Genomic DNA, 23980 nt, shown 5'->3' with positions numbered 1-23980 from the left:
CCCTCTCCATATTCTCTTCTGGTAGCAGAATGCTTCATTTTACAATACAACGATACACCAGGTGAGTTGTGCTTTTCTGGACACCTTTCACTGAGACCAAGGCCATTACAGAATGGTGTTGATGGGGGTCTTGGCTCAAAAGGACTCAGAACTATTGGTTAAGACCCAGACAAGTGAGTTAGCACCCCAACTGTTGGTTAGCTTAGGTCTCTTCATCTTGCACCAGGAAGGATATGTGTATATATTGTGGATTTAAAATCAGCAGTTTTTGTTTTTAACCCTTGCTTCCATTGTTGTCCAAATTTGTGTCCCTTGGAATATTCATCACCATTCCTCAGAATTCTTTAATGTATCTTTTATTTACACATTTCCGTTAAGTGGTATTAAAAATATACCAGATTCCATTACCATCTCACTCTTGCTTTCTAGCGGATGCATGAATTCAGCAGGCTGCACCCCAAGACTCTTACGATAGGAACAAACAGGAAACACGCTTGAAACCGCTACTCCAGAGAGTAGTGCACAAGTGAAACCATTGTTAACAAATCTCAAGCACCTAAACAATGAGGTTTACACTTCGAGGCAGAACTCGTGCGAATGTGTTAACATGACAAGGCAATTGAGGGGGGAGGGGGGGAAGCACACACAATGCATGCCAATCACCTCATTTTATCCTTCTCTGTCCGTCATCCTGCCCCCATCTTGCTCTCTCTGTTCCGTATGCCCCCATCATACTCTGCTTTGTCTAAACTGTTCAGCTTCTCTCAATTCTTCAAAAGTCATAGTTTTTTTTTAATCAGACGGTTTCTCCCAATGTTAATTTTTCGATGCACCCTTGAGGACTTTTACCTTCTTGTCCTTTACTCCAATTCTCGGAAGTTTCCTACAGTAGCCACACCATGAACTGTAGCGTCCACACTATTTTGCTACTACTTCAATATGCGTAGTTCTTCGGCAAAATTTATTCTCATTAACTAAATGAAATAAACTGCATACTGTGCCTGTGAAAGAACAAACATTTAGCCTGTAGACACAAAGTGTAGTGAGGGTGAAACCAGGGAGAGGAGGCTCATGAGGTGATGCACTAGGAAAGTAAGACAGTCTCCGATTTCCATAGGAAAAAACTCTTTATTTAACAATATAACAGGTTTCCAACATGGCCCAGTGGAATTACAATCCAACTCCACTGGCTGGAGTACTGGTGATATGATGTTGGGGGGGACAAGTTGCAGCTTAACAGTACAAATAAAACAGGTCAGCATTTGAAATATCGTGTAAAAACAACGTAAAATAAAACAAAAGTGACCTTCGCCTCTGTGTTCTTGAAATGTGATTATGTGCTATAAAATACTGAGAACTTTGGACCGAGGTGACAGGTGAACAGCCCTGTTGAGGGTTCAGGTGTAGGGGACTCTAAACCAGAGAAACAGCCAGTTAAGGGAGAGAGGAAGTGTGAATGTTTTAGTGAGTCAAGTGCACCATTCCCGATTTGTGCAAGTCTAGGCAAACCCACATGGGCTGCGCATGTGCAGAGATAAGGGGGTGCAGTGTCTAATTAGCTGAAATGTACACTATGAAATAACATTTGAAGTGCCCATAAATGCCCTGAAACAAGTGCAGTGTGGGGAATATCCTGGGAAGAGGGCAGATTTTGAAGGCAATGGAGGATCAGGCATGCTGGGTTAAGTGCAGTATTGTGGATGTCACAGAGGCGTTAAAAGGTAGTTTGAAAAGCACTAGCCCTAGCAGTGATGGGTAATATGTGTGTGTGTGTGGAGGGGGGAGGTGGGGATGGTGAAGAAGTGGATGGTAAAGAAGGGGTAGGGATTTTTCCCTGTGACTTGTACTCCCATTTATCAGACTTGCTTGCAACAGTGCTGTGAATACAGCCCACCACCCAACTGGCTGGCCTGTGGCAAACTGAAAAAAGTTGAAGGCATATGCGTCTTTCCAGGCAAGGAGGCTGTGGCATCATTAGTGTTTCACCACACACTTGTTGGCTCCTATGGAGCACAGCCACCTTCCTATGTAGAGGAGATAACCTTGCCTTTAAAAGATACCATAAAATGTTCCCTCACAGCAGCAAAATGCTCCTTCCTTTTGCACACCAACATTAACAAATACTGGAAACTAGGACGTAGTGTGCAGCCTCCTCCTGGGGGCAGGAAACTACACCTGTCTCTCCACTGACACTCTTGAAGATGTTTGGTAGTCTGATGGAGAGATCAGAAGAGTCTGATGCCCCAAGAGTGGAGGGCTTCTTTGGTGGCCCAAAATATCTCTGGTCAATTAAAGTACTTTAGAAATGAAACATGATGCGTTTATACAGCATGGAAAAGGTCATGTGTGAGGGTGACCCAGCCAGGGCATAAACTACGGTTAAGGCATAGCCCGCCGGTGATTATTGCTATTCAAGTTAAAATGTATGAGGATGGTCCATCTATTCTCCAAGGACACATTAGGGGTCAACACCATTTCTCAGAGCACAGGCCTTGCTAACCAAGTCAGCTGCAGGCATCTTTGAAACCAGTAGGGGATTAACAGAGTAAGATAGTTTTAATGGAAAACTACGAGACATGGTAGAGCTACGGATAAAAACATGAAATATGTAGCATAAGTTTGTCCCATGAGCATTTCTGTGCAACACCACAGTCTGGATAACTTCTCTGGTAGGATTAGTGTTATGTTTGAGGTATGTCTGGATGGGAGGCGAAAAGAAGATGAAACAATTTACTCCAGGAAATTAGCAGTGTGTTAAAAACTTTTTCAAAGGGATGACTCAGCCCACACCTAACTTGTATGATGATCAGCTGCTAAGACAACTGTAAAATAGCAAGGAGCTTGAGGAAATGCAACTTATGCAATGCAGGCCTTGTGCTGCCTCAAAGGAGGGGGCGGACACATGCGTAGTTTCTCCTTGACTTCAGCATCATATATATATTTTTTATGTGACTACGTTTTGTGGAAATGTTGATTTTAACCACAGACCATGACTCCTGGTATTAACATCACTTACGAGAGGCGGGGAACAGATACAGATTTAATGTATGGGGTTGGCTCGTCAAATTAAACGGTGTAGTATTTATCAAACTATTTTCAAATATCCAGGCAACTTTAGGGCATGGAAATGCCCAGAATTTGAAGACCCACATTTATTAGTGATGCAACTTTTCTTTGTCTTATTCTGGTGAGCTTAGACACATTACAATAAATGTATAGTAAGGGGAGAGCCAGAATAAATGTGCCCTTCCCATTTAAGGCAGCATCAAACACCACGATTGCCAATAAGCAGAAGGCACTTGGGCGGGTCTACGCAAGGGCCAATGACAGAACTAAATTAGGCAGGTCAGTGGAAAATAAAACAAGCGGAATGACGCATTCTCATGCAGGTGTGTAAACAGATCGAGAGATGTCAAGATTTTTCTCTTTTAGAGTCTTTTCTAAGAAAAAATGCACCAGAAAATAATTTGGCGTCCATACAAAATAGCTTTTTACAATATTAAAAAAATTTCTAGATATTTACAAAGCACACAAATGTAAAATTAAAAGGAAGGTCAGTGGGTAAGGAGTGCAAAGTTTTTTTCTTTGCTTCAATATTTTAGAATGAGAATTCAAGGTATATTAAGTTAGATTTTACTTGTCTATATTTACAAAAGCTTACATTACCTGTGCACCCATAATGGGAAATGCAAAAGAAAATGTGTTTTGAATTTAATGAAGGTGACCTAGACAGAGGAAGTTAACTTGGGGAACAGCCTTCATTTGAAATTGATCGATGCAACGTGAGTAATGGACCAATAAGGTCGCTGTATTCCTTTATCAGCTGCAGATCCTTACTGGAAGGGCTCATCGAGTGACAAAATGTCTTTAGACAGCGGGGGACATTAATTTTTGATTGGGGGTAACATCTACATTTGAAGTCTATCGGTTGTGCATAAAGTCACTAATTTTTCTATCTGTTTCTATCTGTTCTCTGCTGTGAAAACAAAGAGGCGATTGCAAACACCCATGGGTAAGGCCCATGGGTAAGGCCCATCTTGCTGCAAGTTAAGCGATGTTTGAAGTGCATAGGAGGAGTAAAGATGAGGCGGGAGCTAAAGAGATGCAGAATTCAATTTTCCCCAGGGTAAACAGAGAGCCATCACCTTAAGAAAATTCAGCCAGACTGACAGCTCCCCTATATAGGAAACAGTCCCTTGATGCAACACTTCTGGAGTCCCTCCTACTGTCATGGCCGCTCCCCTATATAGGAAACAGCCAGACCGACAGCTCCCCTATACAGGAAACAGCCAGAACGACAGCTCCCCTATACAGGAAACAGCCAGAACGACAGCTCCCCTATATAGGAAACAGCCAGACTGACAGCTCCCCTATATAGGAAAGAGCCAGACTGACAGCTCCCCTATATAGGAAAGAGCCAGACCGACAGCTCCCCTATATAGGAAAGAGCCAGACCGACAGCTCCCCTATATAGGAAACAGCCAGACCGACAGCTCCCCTATATAGGAAACAGCCAGACCGACAGCTCCCCTATATAGTACAGCTGCCCTATATAGGACACAGCCAGACAGACAGCTCCCCTATATAGGGCACAGCCAGACCGACAGCTCCCCTATATAGGAAACAGCCAGACCGACAGCTCCCCTATATAGGAAACAGCCAGACCGACAGCTCCCCTATATAGGAAACAGTCCCTTGATGCAACACTTCTGGAGTCTTCCTACTGTCATGGCCGTCTCTACGGAGTGTTGCAGAAAGACATTAACAAAGCGAAATAAGAGTTGAGACAAGGCATAGAGACTCAGACTACAGAGAGTACATAGAAAAGCACAGATGCTGCCTACTTTCAGAACAGGTACAACTCAGCACAGTTAGCAAACCAAACAAAGTGCCAACCACACCCAATGCATCTGTAAAAGCAGTGGAATTAAGTGGTGAAGAAGGGAGTCGGCGGGGGGTTGCAGGGAGACCCTTAAACGCCAAATCTTTATGTGGCGAAGTGTAATCAGGAGGAGGAAAGGAAACTTGGTTGTGCCCCTGCTGGTCAATGAGAAGCTGACACTTTGATTGTCAGTTTGGTCTCTCCTACACAACATACAAGACACGCGTGATCAGCTGTCTTTGGGTAGGAGGCCATAACAAAAAGCCCAAGAGACCTCAATGCTTGGAAGCTTCTTTCAGCCCATGGAAGGTCTTCTGGAGCACCAGTCCGTGCCCGCCCTCACAAATGTGGTGCCCACCCTGTTGCCGTGCCTTTGCCCCTCGCTGATGGAATAACAGTTCTGATGTTTGGGGTTCCTGCAGCAATCGACTAGAAAGGCAACACTCCTACTGGTTGTCGACTGAGGGGCATTAGACACCGCTACCTGAAAACCAGATCTGCTGACCATCTGTCCACCATCCAAAGAAAAAAGAGGTTCTCCATGGTTTTGGACAATGGTCTGGTTCCTCCATCTAAGAACTACACCTGTGTGTGGACATTTATGGACCCATTGTGCCAACCCTGGGCTGCTCCAACTCTTCTTGGACTATCATCCGGGTGTCTCAGAGCAGCGTGCATCAGTGACGCTGTACGCTCTAGTGATGCACCAGAGGAAGCAACGCCTGCTTCACAATGCAACCCCCGAGAGACGCATGTGTGCATGTCTCTTCTTGTATAGCGGACATTGGTATTAGGTTTCGAGGGACGGTCTCTGGGGGCACTTGAAGGAGATGAACCCATGTTGAGATGTTTGCAGGAGAAGAAACACAAATGTTCTCCAGAGTGGAGAAAAGTCACAGCACACGTGACAAGGTCAGCTTTTGACAACGTTGATGTAATCCTAGGAAAGAGAACGATGATCTAAGGTAGGTGCTCAGGAAAGAGGAGGCGTGGAGGTGATGAGGTGCTAGCTGTGAAGCCTGGATGAGGAGAGGAGGCTTGTTGTGCAAAAAAGCGCACAGTAGAACATCACCTGTGCACAAGAGGGTGCGTGTGGCCCACCCTAAGGGAGTGGAACAACCCTCCACCCCCTTTCTGACAGACTGTAAGGGAGGAAGAGGAGAACCCTACCCTGGGCAGGAAACAGCACAACTCTGATGTAGTGTAAAAAAGGGTTCCCTTAAAGGCCTGGGCCCTACTTGCATCTCTATGTGGAAGAACAGCAGCACACCATTAATGTACCCAGATTAAAAACAGGTAAGGTTTGTGGCGAGAGAAGGTTAAAGGTTCAATAAGCAGCCCACGACTTTCAAACATTGATAGCCAGAGACACGTTTCATCTTTTAGTGCTTGAAATTCTCAGATCTCTACGCTTCACAGACAACGTTCCATGTTAGTTCCAAGCCCTTCGGCACCAGGTCCTGGTACGCTCTGGAGAAGGCAGCCAGGGTCCAGCTGTCTGCAGATGGTACACCGGATGCCCTCGAAAGCTAGGCACCAATGCTGCTGACAGAGCAAGGCCATGGTACCTGGTGCCCAACAGCCCCATTATGCCACCAATCAAGCAGATGCCCCAAATATGAGATACGAGCTGCCCGGTGGAACCCCCCCAAGTCTTAGAGGATTTGGCAATCCTTGATGGGGGCGGTTACTATTTCGCCCACGGCAAATCTCAGAAGAACGCAAAAGGAAGTTAAATCGAATGAGAAATTAAGGTGGGTCGTCTGTGATTGGCTCATTGGCCTGAGCATGGGGTGCTGCCTCTGATCGAAGACTTTGCCCCTCGTTTGTCCAATCCTTTACCGCGTTTCCACAGGATGTACTTGCTGACAGCAGAGGGTTTTGCGGCACTCGTTTTCTTAGAAGTCTCTTCCCCCTTCTTGAATCCCTGGCTTCGACCACTGTCAGCGAGCCTCAGGCAGGTGTTGTGACCAGGTCTACGGTTTCTCGGCCTGGTACAGTCTGCCAGCGCTCTAGTCCCAGCAGTAGTAGGCCAGTGGCTGGAGGAGTGGTGAGGCATGGGTGGCCACCAGTGCCGGATTAATGAAGCTACACCTCCAGAACTAAAAACCTAAGTATAAAAGGAGTAGAGAAAGCTGGAGTGGTTGCCTCACTGCAGTCCGCAGCCGTTGGTTGCCCTCGCAGCCTCCTTGTCTCCCCTGCCTCCCCGTAGGGCGTGCTGCAGAGGAAGGTTAAAGTAGGGGCCAGCGGCTCTCCTTTCCACGGCCCACCAATGTCCCAGCCGCTTGCGTGTTGCACTTGACCCTCCCTACCACCACTACGAGGAGGGAGGGTGTGCAGAAATTGGGCAGAAAGGGGGGAGGCGCCCTCAGACCTTGTAGTAGATGTTGGCCGGGCTCTGTGGTGGCATTTCTTGCACAATGTAGACTGGGTGCCCGTAGTCGCCGCTCACTTTCTCGTAGTGCGGGCAGTAGTTGTTTTCACTAGTCCGCAGCGGGATGATGATGTCGCTAGGTTCCGAGCCGGCATTGCCCCCACTGCACTTCGGGCTGGCTAGCGTGCTGAGCGAGAGCGCCGTCGCTCGCTGCTGGGTGTGCTTCCGGTGCCGCTTGCGGATCTTCAGCAGAAGGACAATGAGGAAGATGATGATGAGGAGGAAGATGATGCAGCCGGCACCAATGGCCGCAAACACCGCCACCTTGGAACTGAAGAAGCCGTCACCGGCGGATGGAGTGTTCTTTTCTTCTTGGTTGACAGTTTCTGGAAGGAAAAAAAATAAAAACACTGTCAATGGCAATCTTTCTACCTCAACATGAGAAACAAACATCACGCATCCTGGCTGGCCATGCGACGTTGTGCGCAACGGCATGACATGCCAGGCTGGTGCAACCATCGCAAGAAGGAACCCAGACATAGCACCAAGCACGCATTTGAACCCGGGCTTTCATACCCCCAATAATGCGACCCTGTCCAGGGACCTCTGTCCTGGCCATCTGACTAGGCTACTGCCTGTGGCTGAGGGAGGTGGAGAAGTGTGGCTCACTGGTTAGAGCAGGCAGACCCTGAAGCAGAGGTCAGACCCGGGACCAGGGTTCAATTCCTGACGAGGCAGGGTCTTGAGCTCAAATGTCCATGGACTCTATAATTCTCGCTTCGGTGCCAGACCTAATCATGGGTTCACACTCTGCAACTCTGGGCATTAAGCTTGCTTAATCTCCACAACGGCCCCCCCGCGGCGGGATGCCTGGCTTTCACCTTGGGGATGCCCTGTAGGGGCTATCTCACAGGGAAAAGCCAGGACGGGTTCCCAAGGCAAGCGCGGAGATACCCCTTCGGGGGTCGATTCAGGCGCTATATAAGAAACATAATAATAATAATAATAATAATAATAATAATAATAATAATAATAAAGCGAGCCGGCTTCAGGAATTGTATGTAGGTGGCTGGAAACCAGTTTGTGGTTTTGCTCCAGTTTTCATAAACCACCCACTACTGGCTCAGTGGTGGTAGGGGTGCCTGTAAGAGCACTGCTTGCAGTAGTAAGACCAAAGTACTACTACTAGACGTAGAAGCAGTATTAATGCTAGAATTAACCAATGGCACTAGTCAGCACTTAGTAGGAATGGTTTCAGGTTAGAAGGGTAGAGGAGGTCTTGGGATATTATGATCTAATACACAGGAAAAAGGAGGACACCCTCTTCTAGGAGGGGAGAGGAGAAAAGAAAACGTTGGGGTCAAGGTCGACTTTCCATCTCGTTACCCCAAAAAATCCTCATCTCAGAGAGCAAATATGAACCCACTAACAGATTCTTAGCAGAACCCTCGTGTAACATGGTGACTTTATAAGTGAGCAAACTCATTCCAGTGGACTCAAACTTTATTTGCCCCTCGTAGCGCCCAGATGTCAAGGAATTCATTCAGGCACCGTATTTAAGTCTGAATAGGATCCACTGTCCTACGAAGTTTTTTTTTTTTCAATACAAAAAAATGTGCAGCAGAGCAGAGTAATCCAATGGATTCGGTTTACGAGGGTAGCGCCTCCTGCTGGCCGACGCTGTTGCCACATTCCTAGGTGTCTAGACGGATGAGGCAGGCCCTTGGTCGGTACAATGCAGCAAAGTGTGAGCCTGGGGGCCACTGGGCGACACAATGGAGTCACTTTACAGCGCCTCCAGCAGGGGGCAGCACAGAGCACCGCATATGGGGGATGAAAAGAGCCCTTTAGCTGAGGGAAGCAGTTAAGTTAGGGTGGTTCTACAGGAGATGCCCTCGAGATGCGGTGAGGGCGGCAGAAGGTCTGAGGCTCTGCCCCGTGCCCTCCATCATTCAAGTCTTCCCGCCCTAAGACTCCTCAGGCTTCCGCAGTGCACGGGGTGAGACCTTCCAGGCGCTAATGTGCCTCCCCCCCCCAACACACAGCAGCAGAGTCACATTCCCAGGGTCTTGAAAGGCTCAGAATGTAACTTTCCAGGGCCCCGGCCTTACCGGTAAAGCTCCCGGATTACCAGCTAAGAAGTGCCATTATAATGCACCTGCACGCTAAAAATAGGCGCGGGCTCCCGGGGACGCCGAGTGGGCGGGCGTGCGTGCGTAGGAAGGGGCGGGGACATCCAGCATGGACCAATGGAGGCGAGGGTCATGAGGGAGTTGAACTCGAGGGAGATGCAGGCCCTGCGTTTCATCAAGGCCATGGACGAAGTAAGTAGTCCTTTCCATGAGCAGGCCTCAGGCCTGTCGTTCCCCATTGGCCAGATACCGTCACAGCACTTCTATGGGAGATCACAGTTCCACCTGCTAGCGTAGGACCGAAGCAATAAGGAACCAGCACAGCTCTGCCAGTGCACCTCAACTTCAATTTTTTTTAGATACCCCAAATAATCCACTACGAAAACTATACCAGTGCACAGCTCTGGCAAGGAACCTCAGTCTGCACTCTCAGTTCCCCACCTGCACTCAATGTGCACAAGGGCGCACACGCCACACTCGAGGCGTGCAAGGGCGCACACGCCACACTCGAGGCGTGCAGGGGCGCACAGGCCACACTTGAGGGGCGCACAGGCCACACTCGAGGCGTGCAGGGGCGCACAGGCCACACTCGAGGCGTGCAAGGGCGCACAGGCCACACTCGAGGCGTGCAAGGGCGCACAGGCCACACTCGAGGCGTGCAAGGGCGCACAGGCCACACTCGAGGCGTGCAAGGGCGCACAGGCCACACTCTAGGCGTGCAAGGACACACATGCCACACTCGAGGCGTCCAAGGATGCACATGCAACACTCGAGGCGTGCAAGGGCGCACATGCCACACCCGAGGCGTGCAAGGGCGCACATGCCACACTCGAGGCGTGCAAGGACGCACATGCCACACTCGAGGCGTGCAAGGACGCACATGCTACACTCGAGGCGTGCAAGGACGCACATGCCACACTCGAGGCGTGCAAGGGCGCACATGCCACACTCGAGGCGTGCAAGGACGCACATGCCACACTCGAGGCGTGCAAGGACGCACATGCCACACTCGAGGCGTGCAAGGACGCACATGCCACACTCGAGGCGTGCAAGGACGCACATGCTACACTCGAGGCGTGCAAGGACGCACATGCCACACTCGAGGCGTGCAAGGGTGGAGGCTTATACTTTAATCTTCGCCTGTAGATCTTTGGAGAACAAGGGACCCGAGTATATGAAATGCCAACTCTAGGCTCATCTAAGGAGTAGATACCTCGGGTCTCATTACCAGAGGGTCCTGCACAGTGCACAGCGCTACATGCAATGGGAGATACTTTACTGTTCCGACGCCAAAACTCTGGAATTAGCTTCCCTCCATCCTCAGTTTTGCTCTCTCAAAAGGATCTTAAGGAAAGGCTTGAAGAACCCCAATGTTTAGGTCGGTTGTCTAGTATGCAATCTGTTTTCTAGGGCAGTCATGCCGTCAGCACAGGGACTCTCTCTCTGGAGTAGCCGTGCACTCTATAAATGCCATGGCGGACTTGAGATGTGCAAGGATGCACATGGTGTACTTTAGATTGGTGGAAGAGCTGTGGCGCAGAGGCCAGAGCGGCTGACTCCGGAACACAGGGTTTGACGGTTCGATCCCTGGGGCAGGTGGCAGCTTAGCCCAGCACCATGTGACTGTGGGAAATGGCTTGTTTAATCTTCCCGATGGGCCCCAGCGCCTTGACGCCCTTAGGGGTAATTCTTTGCGCTTTACAAATACTGGTACTTCATTTCATTTGCAAGAACGCACATGGTCCTCTTCAGACAGCCAAGGATGCACACAGCAGAACAGGCGAGCGAGAGCTTTTCAACGTACCTGATTTTCCAGAGTCCTCCACTGGGACCCGATTCCGGGGGCTCACTGTAGTAATCTTCCCTGGGGTGTCCACCGCCTTGAGTGGCCGAAGGGTCGTCGTCTGCTCTGGGATATACGTGCTTGGATCTGTGGAGGACACAAACAAGAGAGTGAGGACAAACAAGAGAGTGAGGTCAAACAAGAGAGCGAGGGCAAACAAGAGAGCGAGGGCAAACAAGAGAGCGAGGGCAAACAAGAGAGCGAGGGCAAACAAGAGAGCGAGGGCAAACAAGAGAGCGAGGACAGGTATTAGTGCAGTGAAAGGAAGCATCATTGAGTATGAGGACATAAGAGAAGCTTAGGTCACGTCAGTGGCTCGACCAATGGCCTGAAGTCCTTCACTGAACTTGGGGCAGGACACACCCACCATGCACCAGTCACCACTGGAGGAGGGAAGGCACAAAATCAATCTCAGACACGTTTGGGCCTTCTTTGGCTTCATCAACAAGATATGCTTGGAGTCCAGTGGCAGACAGCACAGCTTGCACGGCTGCTACCCCGCTGTGCCTGCTGTGTGCTTATAGAGGCTAAGCTTGCACGGTTGCTACCCGACTGCACCTGCTATGCGCATATACAGGCTAAGCTTGCACGGTTGCTACCCGACTGCACCTGCTATGCGCATATACAGGCTGAGCTTGCACGGTAAATACGGTAAAGTCTGTTGCAGTACTTCACAATTTTGCTCCTTTGAGGAAAGGTGAACTATTAATCTTTGCAAAGGGTTTCCCACTGTGCGACACCACATGTGGCAGGATTTTTAAGGTAATGTTTAAGCTACGAACAATACTTTTGGTAATGGAGTGGACGGTGGATTATGCGGCAAGAACTGTAATTGCAGCACTATGAAAAAAACTGCGGCAAAGCATACTAAACTGACCCCGATGACATACACAGACGGGGTTTACAAAAATGCACCAGTGCAAAGTAACCGGGGCGCCAGTGCCCCCGCTGCGCACTGGCGCGGTTACAATGTTTTGCGAAGAAACACGCCCACACACCCCAATGTCACAGAATGTCTGATGGGGGCAGGGGTCTCACACCTGTGCAGCAGCAGTTTCCAGTGCAGCTCATACCATCTGCTGCACCGGTGAAAGGTGGGGGGCCCGGGAGCCCTCTCGCCCACTAAATATCCCCAGAGACCCGTTCTGTTCACTTCACTCACCGTGGGTCTCCGCGAACCGAGTCAGACGCCGGTGTGCGGTGAGGACACAGAGGGCACCACGGAATACTGAAAGCGCTGCGAGGACCTGCTTGAGAGAGAGCGCTGTGCAGCTGGGGAAGAACACGATGCCGGCCCCCAGTGACGCCACAGGGTGCAGCGCACCAGCCCCACCCTGCTCCGGGGCGGGCCCCCATCAATCACGGCTGGCGGCCCCTAACCATTAACGGGGCTTAAACAGAAATCAATGGCCTCTCATGTCTGGATCGATGGAAGCCGGGCAACCACTCTACAGGTTGAGACAAATCAAAGCCCGGGAGATAAGTAAACGGACCCTGACCCCGTCACCACGGCACTCCCAGGGGGCTGGAGAGCCACCAGCGAGCACCTCCGCCTGCCCAAGCGGCCATACAAGAAGTACCCCCGGTCAGCTCAAGTGGCTACACCGGAAGTAACGCCTCCTGCGGGCATCTCATGGTCTTTCCAAGTGGCGATACAGGAAGTAACTCCTCCAGGGAGCACCCTGTGACATGTCCAAGGGGTCATGTCACACGTGATGCCACAAGTAATGCCTCCAGCTGGCACCTGATGGTCTGGCACGAGGCTACACCACCAGCACCTCCTCAAGTGAGCACCTTGGTCTGCCCCAGCTGCCCTTCTGGAATGAACACACGCTGCTAGGGAACTCGCTAGCATTTTCCCAGGGGGCAAAAAGTATGATGTATATTGTGAATGAGGGCCACATTGCTGCCAACAGGGTGGACAGGGGGTTGCGAGCTGAACAGGGGGGAAGCAAAGCATGTACATGGAGTGAACAGCGAGTCATGGAGGTCCGGGTATCGTGCCATACTGTCCTCTACATTAAGTCACCGGGAGACTCTGATTTCTTAACACTGTTCTGCTTAATACCTCAACCACACCGTGGAGTAAGGCTTCTCCGCTCACCATCGCTACCTTGGGAGGGTCAAGAGCACAAAAGTAGTAAGTTGGTTATTTAATTGCAATGAAATCTAATTTGCCAAGCGCGATGCTCGAGGAGCGCGCCTCAAGGGCTCGCCCCCGCCACGCCCCCTAGTCAGGTAGGCGGCCGGCTAGCCCAATGGGCGACCGGCTGCCTTTCACTTCCAAGTCACTGAGTGACGCACATCCGGTGGGGGGAGAGGGCGTAGACTGGGACCTATTTAGGTTCTGGGAGCTGTGGTCCCAGTCTCTTCTTCCTCTCCTGCATCGGACCGGCTGTGCGCTCCCTGTAGCTGCGTCCCGTTTTGGTTTTTACCTCCCACCCACCCGCACCTTAGTTCAGTAGTTTGGGGGGGGGGGGTGGGGTGGAAGAGTTGCAGTAAAGAGACCGTAGAACATTGACATGGACTTACAGAATGGACGGGAGTCCGCCTTGCGTACTCCCTAGGCCAGCACTGAGGGGAGGGACGGTAAGCTCTCCGCAGGGAGAATGTGGCCACTGGCTGGAGAGGCTAGGGCGACAGGTTACGAGCCTCCTGGGTTCCTGGGCCGCCTGGTGGTCGAGGGGTGGGCCCCGGAGATGGCAGACAAGGACCAGAGGGTTGGGGCACACCACTCAAGGCGCAGGTGGGTTGCGCCTTGCGTGGGACGCTCAACTTGGGAGATGCGAGCCAGATGGCCCCTTAGTGCTGGGGATAAGGATCTTGCAGAGTGAGAACTTTGAATGTCAATATTAAAATTGTGCCATTTATTTATCTAATGATGAATATGAAATGTTTGGTCATGTTTATGAAATGTGGATATTAAACATGGCCGTTTTACACCCACTCAATCTCTGTGGATGATTTATCTGTGGGTTGTATGGTTGTCTAGGCGGGCGCGGAGCACGCTGGGGGATCCGGGCTTAGCATGAAAACCTGGAATCAGCCCTCGCCTCTCCATTTGCCAAATTTTGTGATCCTAGGCAATTGTTTTATATCACTTTGCCTCCTTTTACTTCATTATCACACAAGTTAAGTACACGAGTTCAAGATATTCACTGGACCAATACAAAAAATACTTCTCATTGCAGTGATATCTAATAAACCAAGGTGAAACACTTCTGCATCTTAATGAAATATTTTTTTGAACTTTGAAGAGACTTTAATCCTATTTTACACATGTATTGCAAGAGGTCTTTAAAAACGTACCTTGACCAACTTTCATGACGATCTTCATAGACCTGGACTGGCAAACACCCCCTTCGCGGTTCTCGAGCCCTTCGAAGGTGCCGTTTGACGTTGCTGTAAAAGAAGAAAAACACAAAAAGTATAGGTTAGTGAACGAAACCCTAACCACACTACAACACGTCATCAGCACGGTCAGCCACTCGTAACGAGTGGTACATGGCTCCCACGCTCCAAGGATTTAGACATGGTCAGAGCGGCTAAGCAACAGTAGCTGCTTAGCTTACATTAGAGGAGATCATTTTTTGTATTTTTTAAAACAATTTGATAGTGTTGTCAATCTTAGTTAAAAGAGGAAGACATTCCTTTCTTCAACTAAATATCACTCTAAAACAGTCATAATATTTCTATAAAAAAAGAAAAAAAGTTACTTTCCTATCTGTGATAGATGTACATGATTATTTAAGTTCAGCCATGGAGTTAAAAATCACTTCTTAATCGTTGACTAGGACTTGCATTTCCATTACTTCTCATTATGGGGGAAGAGTGAGAAGAAAACAATGCTTTGCTTTATTTACAATTTTCTGAATGGTTATGACTGAGGAACTGCTGCCTCCGCCAATAGGATGCAAGTCCCAGACTCCACTAAGACATGCCAACCACCACGTCATAAAAAACAAAATCATACAAACGTTAGTCATGGTACTCTGTGGGGACCCCACACAGGTGATGCTCTCAGAAGTAAATCAGACACGGCTCCTGGCCCCGAGGAAGCTGTGAGCCCCGAAAACTGGACCACACTCCACGGGCGGACGAGCCAAGGTTTGGTTCAGTTGTACTCCCACGTCAGGTCTGGGGTGCTCACCTCAGGCACCCCAACATTCTTCACTGTGTGACGCCTAACAGTCATCTGGGGGTGGGGGGTCGGACAGAGAACCCCCAAGATAGCGCAGCGCGTGTCCACGCATGACACGGGACCTTTTATGCCCAATCTCCCATCACGCACTGCTCCTCAGAAGTGTCTGTGCCTTTAAAAGCAGGACTCTGAACTTGGTAACACTCAGCCCAGCACAACTGGACACATTCCGGAAGTCTCCCCCGGGGAACGTACGGGAGTACTTTCTAAGCGTGCCCAGGGGGCAGAGAGACTTGACCTCTGACCCCTGGGCTCGTGAAACCCTGTACTCCGCATGTCTAGGCCTGCTATAAATGCGAGGGGGGGGGGGGGCGGAGGGGGGTGGCAATGAAACCATCAGAGGTTCCCTGTGTGTGCAAGCCCCCACGTCCTGACTAGAAACACTGGTCCTAGAACCCCACGAGATTTCACACTTCACAAAATATTTAAAGGTCACTTCCATTTTTGACTGAAGCCCTTAATAATATCAGATTTTAGGTGATAACGAGAATCTCAAAAACGAAACCTACATTTAAAAAACCTAAAATGTATGACAGTGTTTGCAACTAGGAAACTAGGAGTTCGTACAATACTATAAAAAGCATTAACAGAAATGTGGCAGTAGATCGCTCCAGAATGGGGTTATACTAACTTCAAGGTTCACCTTACTTTTGATAATTATTTTTTTTGTCAATACCCTTTATTTATTTATTTACTTTTTTTTTATTTAGTTCATTTGTATAGTGCAACAGCTACCCAACAAAGGGTTTCCCGGCACTAATGATCCAGTGATTTGATTAATTCAGGTCTTTAGATGTTATACAGCCAGGTTTTTAAGGCTTTCCTGAATTTCATGTAATTGATTTCATTCCGAAGTGTCAACGGGAGAGTGTTCCAGAGTGAGGGTCCAAGATATGAAAATGATTTGCCGCCCATTCGTGTCAGCCTGATTTTTGGAATCACAAAGTGGTTAGCCGTGGCTGATCGAAGGGTTCGAGATGGGCGGTAGGGGTGTACAAGATTTTATAAATACTTGGGGGCATTGTTAGTAGAGATCTTATGCATAAAGCATAGGGATTTAAACTTAACCAGATTCTCAATTTTCAGCCAGTGCAGTTCCCGTATGTACTTGGAGGTTGGTGTGGAGATGGGAATTTTCCACAGTAGTCTCGCGGCTGCATTTTGCACTGTCTGTAATCGGCGGGTTGTAGCCTTATTGGCCCCCAAGTATAGCATTTTACCATAATCAAGTCTGGAAGTTACTAAGGCATTGATAACTGTTTTCTGAGTGTGTTTGGGCAGCATCCAGCAATTTTTTTTTAACCACTTTAATATCGCAAAGCAGGTGGCTGAAGTCTTCACAGCTTGCTGATTAAGATTAAGCGACTCATCAATGATGACACCTAGGTTGCGGGCCGATTTGGCTGGAACCGGAAGGGTACCCATAGCATCTGGCCGATGTTGGGGTCCCCAAAGCTCTTTGTTCTTACCTAGGACAAGTAGCTCGGTCTTCTCACCGTTGAGCTTGAGAACATTTTTTCTCATCCACTCAGCAATCTTACTTAAGCCGAGTTTTAATGAAGAGGGGTTATCAGACTCCGAGGATGATAAAGAGAAGATGAGCTGAGAGTCATCAGCGTAGGAGAACATAAGTAAACCAGTCTCTTCTACCATTTTGGCCAGCGGGCTCATATAAATGTTAAAAAGCAGCGGGCTTAAAAATACGTATACAACAGAAAAACAACATTCATGAAAGCCTGTCACTAAAATCTTTGAATTTAAGCTAATGCCGAACTAAATAAAGCCAAGCCTAATGGGGATTCCAAAAGTCACCACAGCACTGTGCCCTGAAGACCAACGATAACCCTAAACTTAAAATGCAAGACTCACACTAACGCTGAGCTCACGTTGGGCTACGACGCTAGGCACTCTGCCAATTCTTCTGCTAATCTTAAAACCAGGACTAACCGTCCCATGCCTCTACTCAAGTCAAATAACTTATTTTTCATGCCAATTAAAAAAAAAAATCCGCATATAAAATTCTTCAAATGCAGTTTTCCTATCAGGGGCTCTTATGTGACCAGACAGATTTATTTATTAGTAAGTTTCATAAAACTACTATTTATGTTGAGCATTAAGATGCTACAACTTTCCATTTTCGATAACTGCTCAAAGGTATTGTATAGGTGTAAAGCGAACGGTCCATATTTTAACGTTAAAATCTCCCTTGTGAATGAAGGTAAATGTGGCGTGGAAGGTGCTTTCAGGTGTTCCCAAATCACTCCGATTATGGAACTGCAGACAGGAAGATGCAGACACTGAAGTTTGGTTCTTAGTTCAGTAGTTAAAGTGTTAAAATAGTGTTTATAGTAGGTACACTAGGCAAAGCATTTATGTGAGAATATAAATTAATCTCTCAAACTTCGCTGAGCGGAGGAAGGTCCCCCCCAAAAGAAGCCTGCATGTGAGGAGCCCACTTCAAGAGCCACCCACCAACAGGGCACTACCACCCAGAGGCAAGAGGCAGATGGGAACTTCGTTATTTATAGTCTGCCTTGACAATACATCTGCCTGCAAGACCTGGTTATCAGTTCTTTACAACATATAGAGTAGCGCCACCTAGAGGAGTATTACAAGCTCACATCATGAAACAGGCCACGTGGTGCATCATACATACCTCCTACCAGGAAGTGCTCTGATTGGATTGCATGAGGGACTACTACTGAAGAGCTGAAACTTTCAGTCGTCATGCCTTCTCTTGCATTCAATTCCCTACATTCTGAATGCTTTCTTTACACAACAAGTTTTAGCTGCTTTTCCTAAACATTGTCAAAGCTAAATGGGTCTGCTTTGAAGCTAAGAGACAGCACTTGTGAATTGCTGTGTTTACAAGACGTGTTACAATAAAGCCTTCAGTATTGGATTTGCAAATGCTTGTTTGGTTAGGTGGGGTCACCCTAGCTTTAAATGTGTATTATTCTGCCGCCTAGTGGTTGGTTCAGAAATATTCTAGGGGAGGAGGGGTGGAGGGGGGGATACTTTTTGGTTTCTACAACAGGAGTCTCAGCATGGCTTGTGACCCAGCATATAGGGCCTGGTCATGCATTATATAAAACCTGCCAAGCATAAGGTGATAATTAACCGAAGCCACCCCGTTTAGATAGAAGGGTCTGTCTGAAAGGGGGAGAAGGGGTATTTTGATTTAAATATTACCAGATTGTAAGGTAATTTCCTCAGAATGCAGAGACTTTCAAAGGGTAGTTGGCAGACAGTCCAGCGGTTCAGTGACCTAATGCATCCAACATAGTGATGTTGCATTAGACCCCCATAGTCACAGGTTTGCCTTCTGTTAAGCCTATTCCGCCTCTCATCCTTCAATGGTCGATATAAGGTGCCCCGTGTTCTAGAACAAAGATCAACCATTTGTCTCGTGGCACCAAGTAACTGCCTCGGTTAGTGGTCGCTGTACAAATACACATTTTAGGTCATGTCAGTGAAGGGTCAGCTTGGGGGTCAAGGAGGGTCAACAGACAGCATATGGACAACTACGGGTTACAGGTCTTAAGGATACTTCAGGGTTTTGGGCTAAATGACCTCATTTCGTTGTACCTCAATGCAGAGAGCGGATTCCTTTAATTTCTCATGCAGGGAGCTGGCATGAAGCCGGAGATTTTGCATACATCCATCCCCTGGTATGGTCAAGGTGGCAGGCACATGGGTGGGGTTAGGGCTGTGCTGGCCAGTACAAGTAGCTGTGTGGAGCAATGCACCTGCTGTACACAAATGAACAGGCAAAGGCCAAATCCAATCAAAATAAAACAGCGGCCAACCCCCAGTGATGGATAAATTGAGTCAACCCAGACAATAACAGAAAGAGACATTCCAAAACTTACTGAAATCCAAAATACAGGGCTTGGAAAAAGAAAAGACTAGGTATTCGTTGGCAAAACGCACCCAGTGAACTCTTTCCGCGATGCAAAGTAGACCAGGGAACAATCGCCAAATTATAAACAAAAAACCCTCCAAAAACGAAGAGTTGGTAGGCTGGGTAGTTTTTCCAAATTCCAGGAGCTGCAGCAGGAACCGGAATTAGGTCAATTTAAAGTTTCCCATATTTTGTTGGACAAAGGCCTGGCTGCCCCAAACCATTTTGTGTTTCACTCTAGAAAGCATGTACGTTTAAAGGGCAGAATCCGTGCATGCACACCTCTGCCCCCAAAGCCAGGAACCTGCACCCTTCTTTCCTCTGTGCTGTTCCTAAAGTTCAGGAAATCATAAGAGACTCATCTGTTCCAACAGACAATTGTCTAAACACTCTGATATCACAACTACTCGATACAGACTGACGGAACAGTTCACTTTCCTCCCTCATTTAAGCTACATAAGGGATGATACCGCACTACTCAAACAATATATGTGATAAGGTACCCCCTACAGTACATTGACAGTTGAGCAGCCAGTCACTACTTTAGAACCGGTGACTAGCGATGTCACAGTTCGGCCGTCACCATGGGTGTGCAAGCCCCCCGCGGCTCCCGACAGCCACTCTGAAGCCCCGGGCCAGCTGGCCTCTCGTGGCGCTTAGATCATGGCGCGCCGGGCGCGGGTTTAAAGTGCCAAGAGGCCCGGCCTTCAGAAGCCATCACTCCAAGCACCAGCGCGCGCATTCCTCGCCCCCCTAATCCCATCGCGCAGCACCCCCCCCCCCCCCCCACCTCTCCCCGGCCATTCACTCATCAGCCCTCGGTGCATTATCCCCGGCTTCAGCCGTTTGCTGGGCCGCTAATTAGATCCCGCTCGGCTACTACGTCAGAAGAGAGAGGGAGGGGTAGAAAGAGAGAGCGGGTGGGGCAGAAAAAGAGAGACCGGGTGGGGCAGAAGAGAGGCCGGGTGGGGCAGAAGAGAGGCGGGACAAAGCCTAGACTTTTATGACTTCCATAAGGGGAGCCTCGAAGCTGGTTAAAGTAGACGACAAACAGCAGAGGAGAGAGGAGCCCACGCCTCAGGAGTGTGGACTCAGGGGTGTTGGGGTGCAGGGTGGCAGGGGAGCTGGGCTGCAGGGGCCAGGATGCGGTGTCACGCGCAGATATTATCCTGAACATGAGTTTGTTTAAAGCGCCTGCGCCTGTCAATGCCTCGCGTTTAATAGAAAGGAGGCCTTGGCCGGCGTGAACAGCTGCGTCGCCTGCGTGGACAGGAACCCGCACCCCGCACATCTATAAAGCTCCACGCGCCCTGTTAAGGCAGTGCCGGGTGTCAGTCCTCGGAGGGGTGGGTAAGGGAGGCGTCCCAGAAGCAGGTCTGAGACAGCGCTGAGTGGATACGTTAAGTGCAGACAGGGCACAGCGCGGAAAGGTGACGGAATCGTTAGGCTGATCTGTTTTGAGGGTAAAGGTATTATTCTGATGCAAGCGTCCACGCAGAAATAAAAGAAGGGGTCTCGATCTCTGAACTTCTGGGAGTCCAAGATCGTTTTTCCCCCCACACTTTTTAGACCGATGGCCCAATGTTTCCAATTGACCAACTTTCCAGACCCACCTAGCTTTAATGGACCCGAGGCAGGCGATTTTTGTATTTAAATAAAGCTTGTGTTGCGCGCATCGTCTGTAACCGCATATTTTTCAGTAAAAGTGCCACTAAATTTGCAGACACGTAGTTCTGATAAAACTATATTGCATACAAATTCTGCATGGAAACTGGGTTTCAGTAAATACTTGTTTTTGCATCACCAGGTAAAAAGTTTTGGTTTGAACTTCTTCAAATCTTCCATCACACTTCATAATTACAACAAAAAAAGTGTTTCATTTTTACTTTCCTTGCTTCTTAATGTGTATAGTTCAATTTTAGATCATTCAATCTTGTTGTGCGCTACAAAAAAATGGCATCCGACAGTCAGCCATTCCTTTCACACTGCCTCTACCCCAGCAAGATTCTCACTTAATTCACTTCGTCTTTCTTTGACTGCAAAGTGAAATGAGTTTGCAAACCCCAATCCTCATGTTGGTAAAGCAGGCAGCAGCGACCTGTTGGAAGGCAGAGCCGGACTGGTTTGAGATCTGCGCTTGCAGCACAGCAAAGGTGACAAGATAAATACAGAATTGAATGGAATCCTTATTGACCCACCAAAAACCGGCTCCGCTGCTCACTGAAAGGCCTGTAGATCAGAACTGCGCGTGCATTGACCTCAGATCCATGTGAAAATAGTCCTAGATTTACCGGGACCCTCCCGGTTTTCCACCATATGCCCTGACAAACTTCAGTAAATTCTTCAGCATGTGTCCAGTTATTTCCGACTCTGCTTTTTAAAGGGGGAGTGGACAGAACACAGAGGGGGGAAGTAATTGTGTGTTCTTGTGCAGAATTAATTAGCTGCTCCTATTAGCAAGCAGTGAATTTAATACGGTGATGCAGTGTGTAAAACTTGCATTTTTGCCTCCTTGTCTACGTTTTCTATGTTGGGGAGTGATGTCAGCGCAGTCATTCTGTGGCTCAGTCGATGCAACGAGGAGGTCTTCTCTGTCTGAGGAACACCCCGTTTTTTTGGGTTTACATACCCGGCCTCCCTGGCTGAAGCCGCCACCACCGCTGAAAACGAGCCATGAACCCTGACGCAGGCATGCTTCGAGGCAGCGCACCTGATCTCAAATTTGTACCATTATGCTGGTAATGCCTCTGCCACCCCAGTCTGTTTCCTCTCCCCTGACAGTCCCCACAATTCACCCCCCCCCCCGCCCCCAATCTCCCAGCAAAACTTGCATCTGTGTGCAAGTAACAATTTCTCACTCCTTACGACACTTCTAATTGCAAAAACAGAAGCAACTGAAGAGTAAACATGAAAGGGAGCGATCCCAGCCCCCTCCCCGGCGAGGACACCGGGGGCATCTGAAAGGCGCCCCCATCTGGCATGTGTCACCGCGCGCCCCGCTCAAGGCCCGGCCACAAAAGGCCCGAAGCACCTTTAGTCACGGCCGCGAGGCGCACGGAGTTAGTTTTGGGGACAAAGCTGGCTTTGACTGCAGTGTATGCCCGGCCCAGCAGGGAGGGAGCCGAGGTGGCCCCTGCGGAGGGGAAACATGCCCCTTTCTTCTGGAGCTTTCTATGCAGCAGACCGGCTGCTCTGGGGCGGGTGGGGGTGCTCTTACAAGAGACGGGGGCTTTGAAGTGGCATGGCCAGGCTGGCATGAAAGGGGGAGGGGGGGGGGGCGGGTGACGGTCATGAGAACGGTCATAAAACGGAGTTTGGTCAGATTTAGGGGCCCACAGCGACGGCCCCAAGGTCAGGCAGCAAGAGCCACACTCTGCATGCAATGTCCCCAGAGCGGAGCCTGGAGCTGAGGTCACTCACCCACGTGATGGAGGCGGGGCCTGCTCGAGCTGCTCCATCCACCTCGATGTTGGCGCCATGACGTCATCACGCCCAGCCATCCGCGCACGTGCTTCCGTAAACCGAAGGGGCCTGCACTGTCGAGCAGGCACAGTGACCTGGGGAGGGGGCACGCAGCAGGCGCTAGGGGGGCACGCAGCAGGCACAGGACTAGGGGGGGGCACGCAGTAGGCACAGGGACTTTAGGGGGCACGCAGTAGGCACGGCAACTGGGAGGAAAGGGCATCAGGGCAGGAGCAAAGTGGGGCAATGGAACAGAGAGAAGGAGAGCAGCGAGGGGGGGTGGGGGGGGGGGTGGGGGTGGGGGGACGGAGGAATCGGCAGGGAGAGGAGGAAAGGCCACCTTGCAATCCAAGGAGGGAGAAAAGTAGATTTTCTAACATAACAGGTGGAATGCCGCATGAGATGCAACAACGGAAAAAGTCTAAAGAGGGACAGTTGAAGGGAAAAAAGGAACTGTGTCCAATTCCAGATTAACACTTGTTCACAGGTCCCCACTGTGCCATTCCGGGCTGGTGGCAACACGACCCCGTGACCTTTCCATCTGAGCTGCAAAGAACAGCCTGGAGAGGGAGGCAGCAGAGGGAGCCCTGGGTCCCTAGAGAGGGCTGGATTTTGGAGGACAGGCAGGCTAGGGATGCTTGGAGCAGGGAGGGCGCGGGTGCTCACACTGCAAGACAGTCAAGTCTGAGCTACAGCCAGCGCGCGGAGGAGCCCGGGACAGAGGCACACAGACCTCTTGGGGTGTGTTTTATGCCCTTATTCCATACCCCACCCCCTTAAGCTCTGCGCATGAAGCAAAGCCCTAGTATCTGAACTAATGGACCTCAGACTCCCTAGTACCAGGGGCGGCCTTAGGCATGTGCAAGCTGTGCACCTGCACAGGGCCACCAAACCCCAGGGGCCACCACGCCAATATATATCTGTGGCGGCCTCCGGCTCTGTTCCACTTCCAAACATCCTGACTCCCTCCCCCCCCCCCCCCCCCCCCCTTCTCTGGCCTTCGCGCTCCCTCCCACCCGGACCCCCTCTTCCGGGGCCCTCTACCTACGCTCCCTGCCCAGGGCCGCCATGAGCCTAGAGCAGCCCCTGCAAGTACAGGAAGGCGCAGGCTGCCTTACAGGAGCTACAGGAGATTACTTTGTGGAGCCACGTGCTGTATGCAATGCACAATGAGCACAGGAT

At 49.6% G+C, this 23980-nt stretch overlaps 1 protein-coding gene across 1 annotated transcript in view; it reads right to left on the bottom strand.

Annotated features, from left to right (window-relative positions):
• Positions 1-1108: 1108 nt before the first annotated feature.
• The window catches only part of EFNB1 (ephrin B1), a 100306-nt gene continuing 77434 nt past the window's right edge, over positions 1109-23980 (bottom strand). The window contains exons 3-5 of the mRNA XM_086918335.1: positions 14541-14633; positions 11193-11318; positions 1109-7642 (exon numbers count right to left, since the gene is read on the bottom strand). Coding sequence (XP_086774461.1) covers positions 7251-7642; positions 11193-11318; positions 14541-14633 — 611 coding nt within the window. The 3' untranslated portion in view covers positions 1109-7250. The remainder of the gene's footprint in view (positions 7643-11192; positions 11319-14540; positions 14634-23980) is intronic.

The sequence above is a fragment of the Lissotriton vulgaris genome, chromosome 4_1 (assembly GCF_964263255.1).
Source record: "Lissotriton vulgaris chromosome 4_1, aLisVul1.2, whole genome shotgun sequence".
Taxonomy (NCBI): domain Eukaryota; kingdom Metazoa; phylum Chordata; class Amphibia; order Caudata; family Salamandridae; genus Lissotriton; species Lissotriton vulgaris.
Note: the sequence above shows the minus strand (reverse complement) of the source record. Positions and strands in the feature narration are given on the sequence as shown.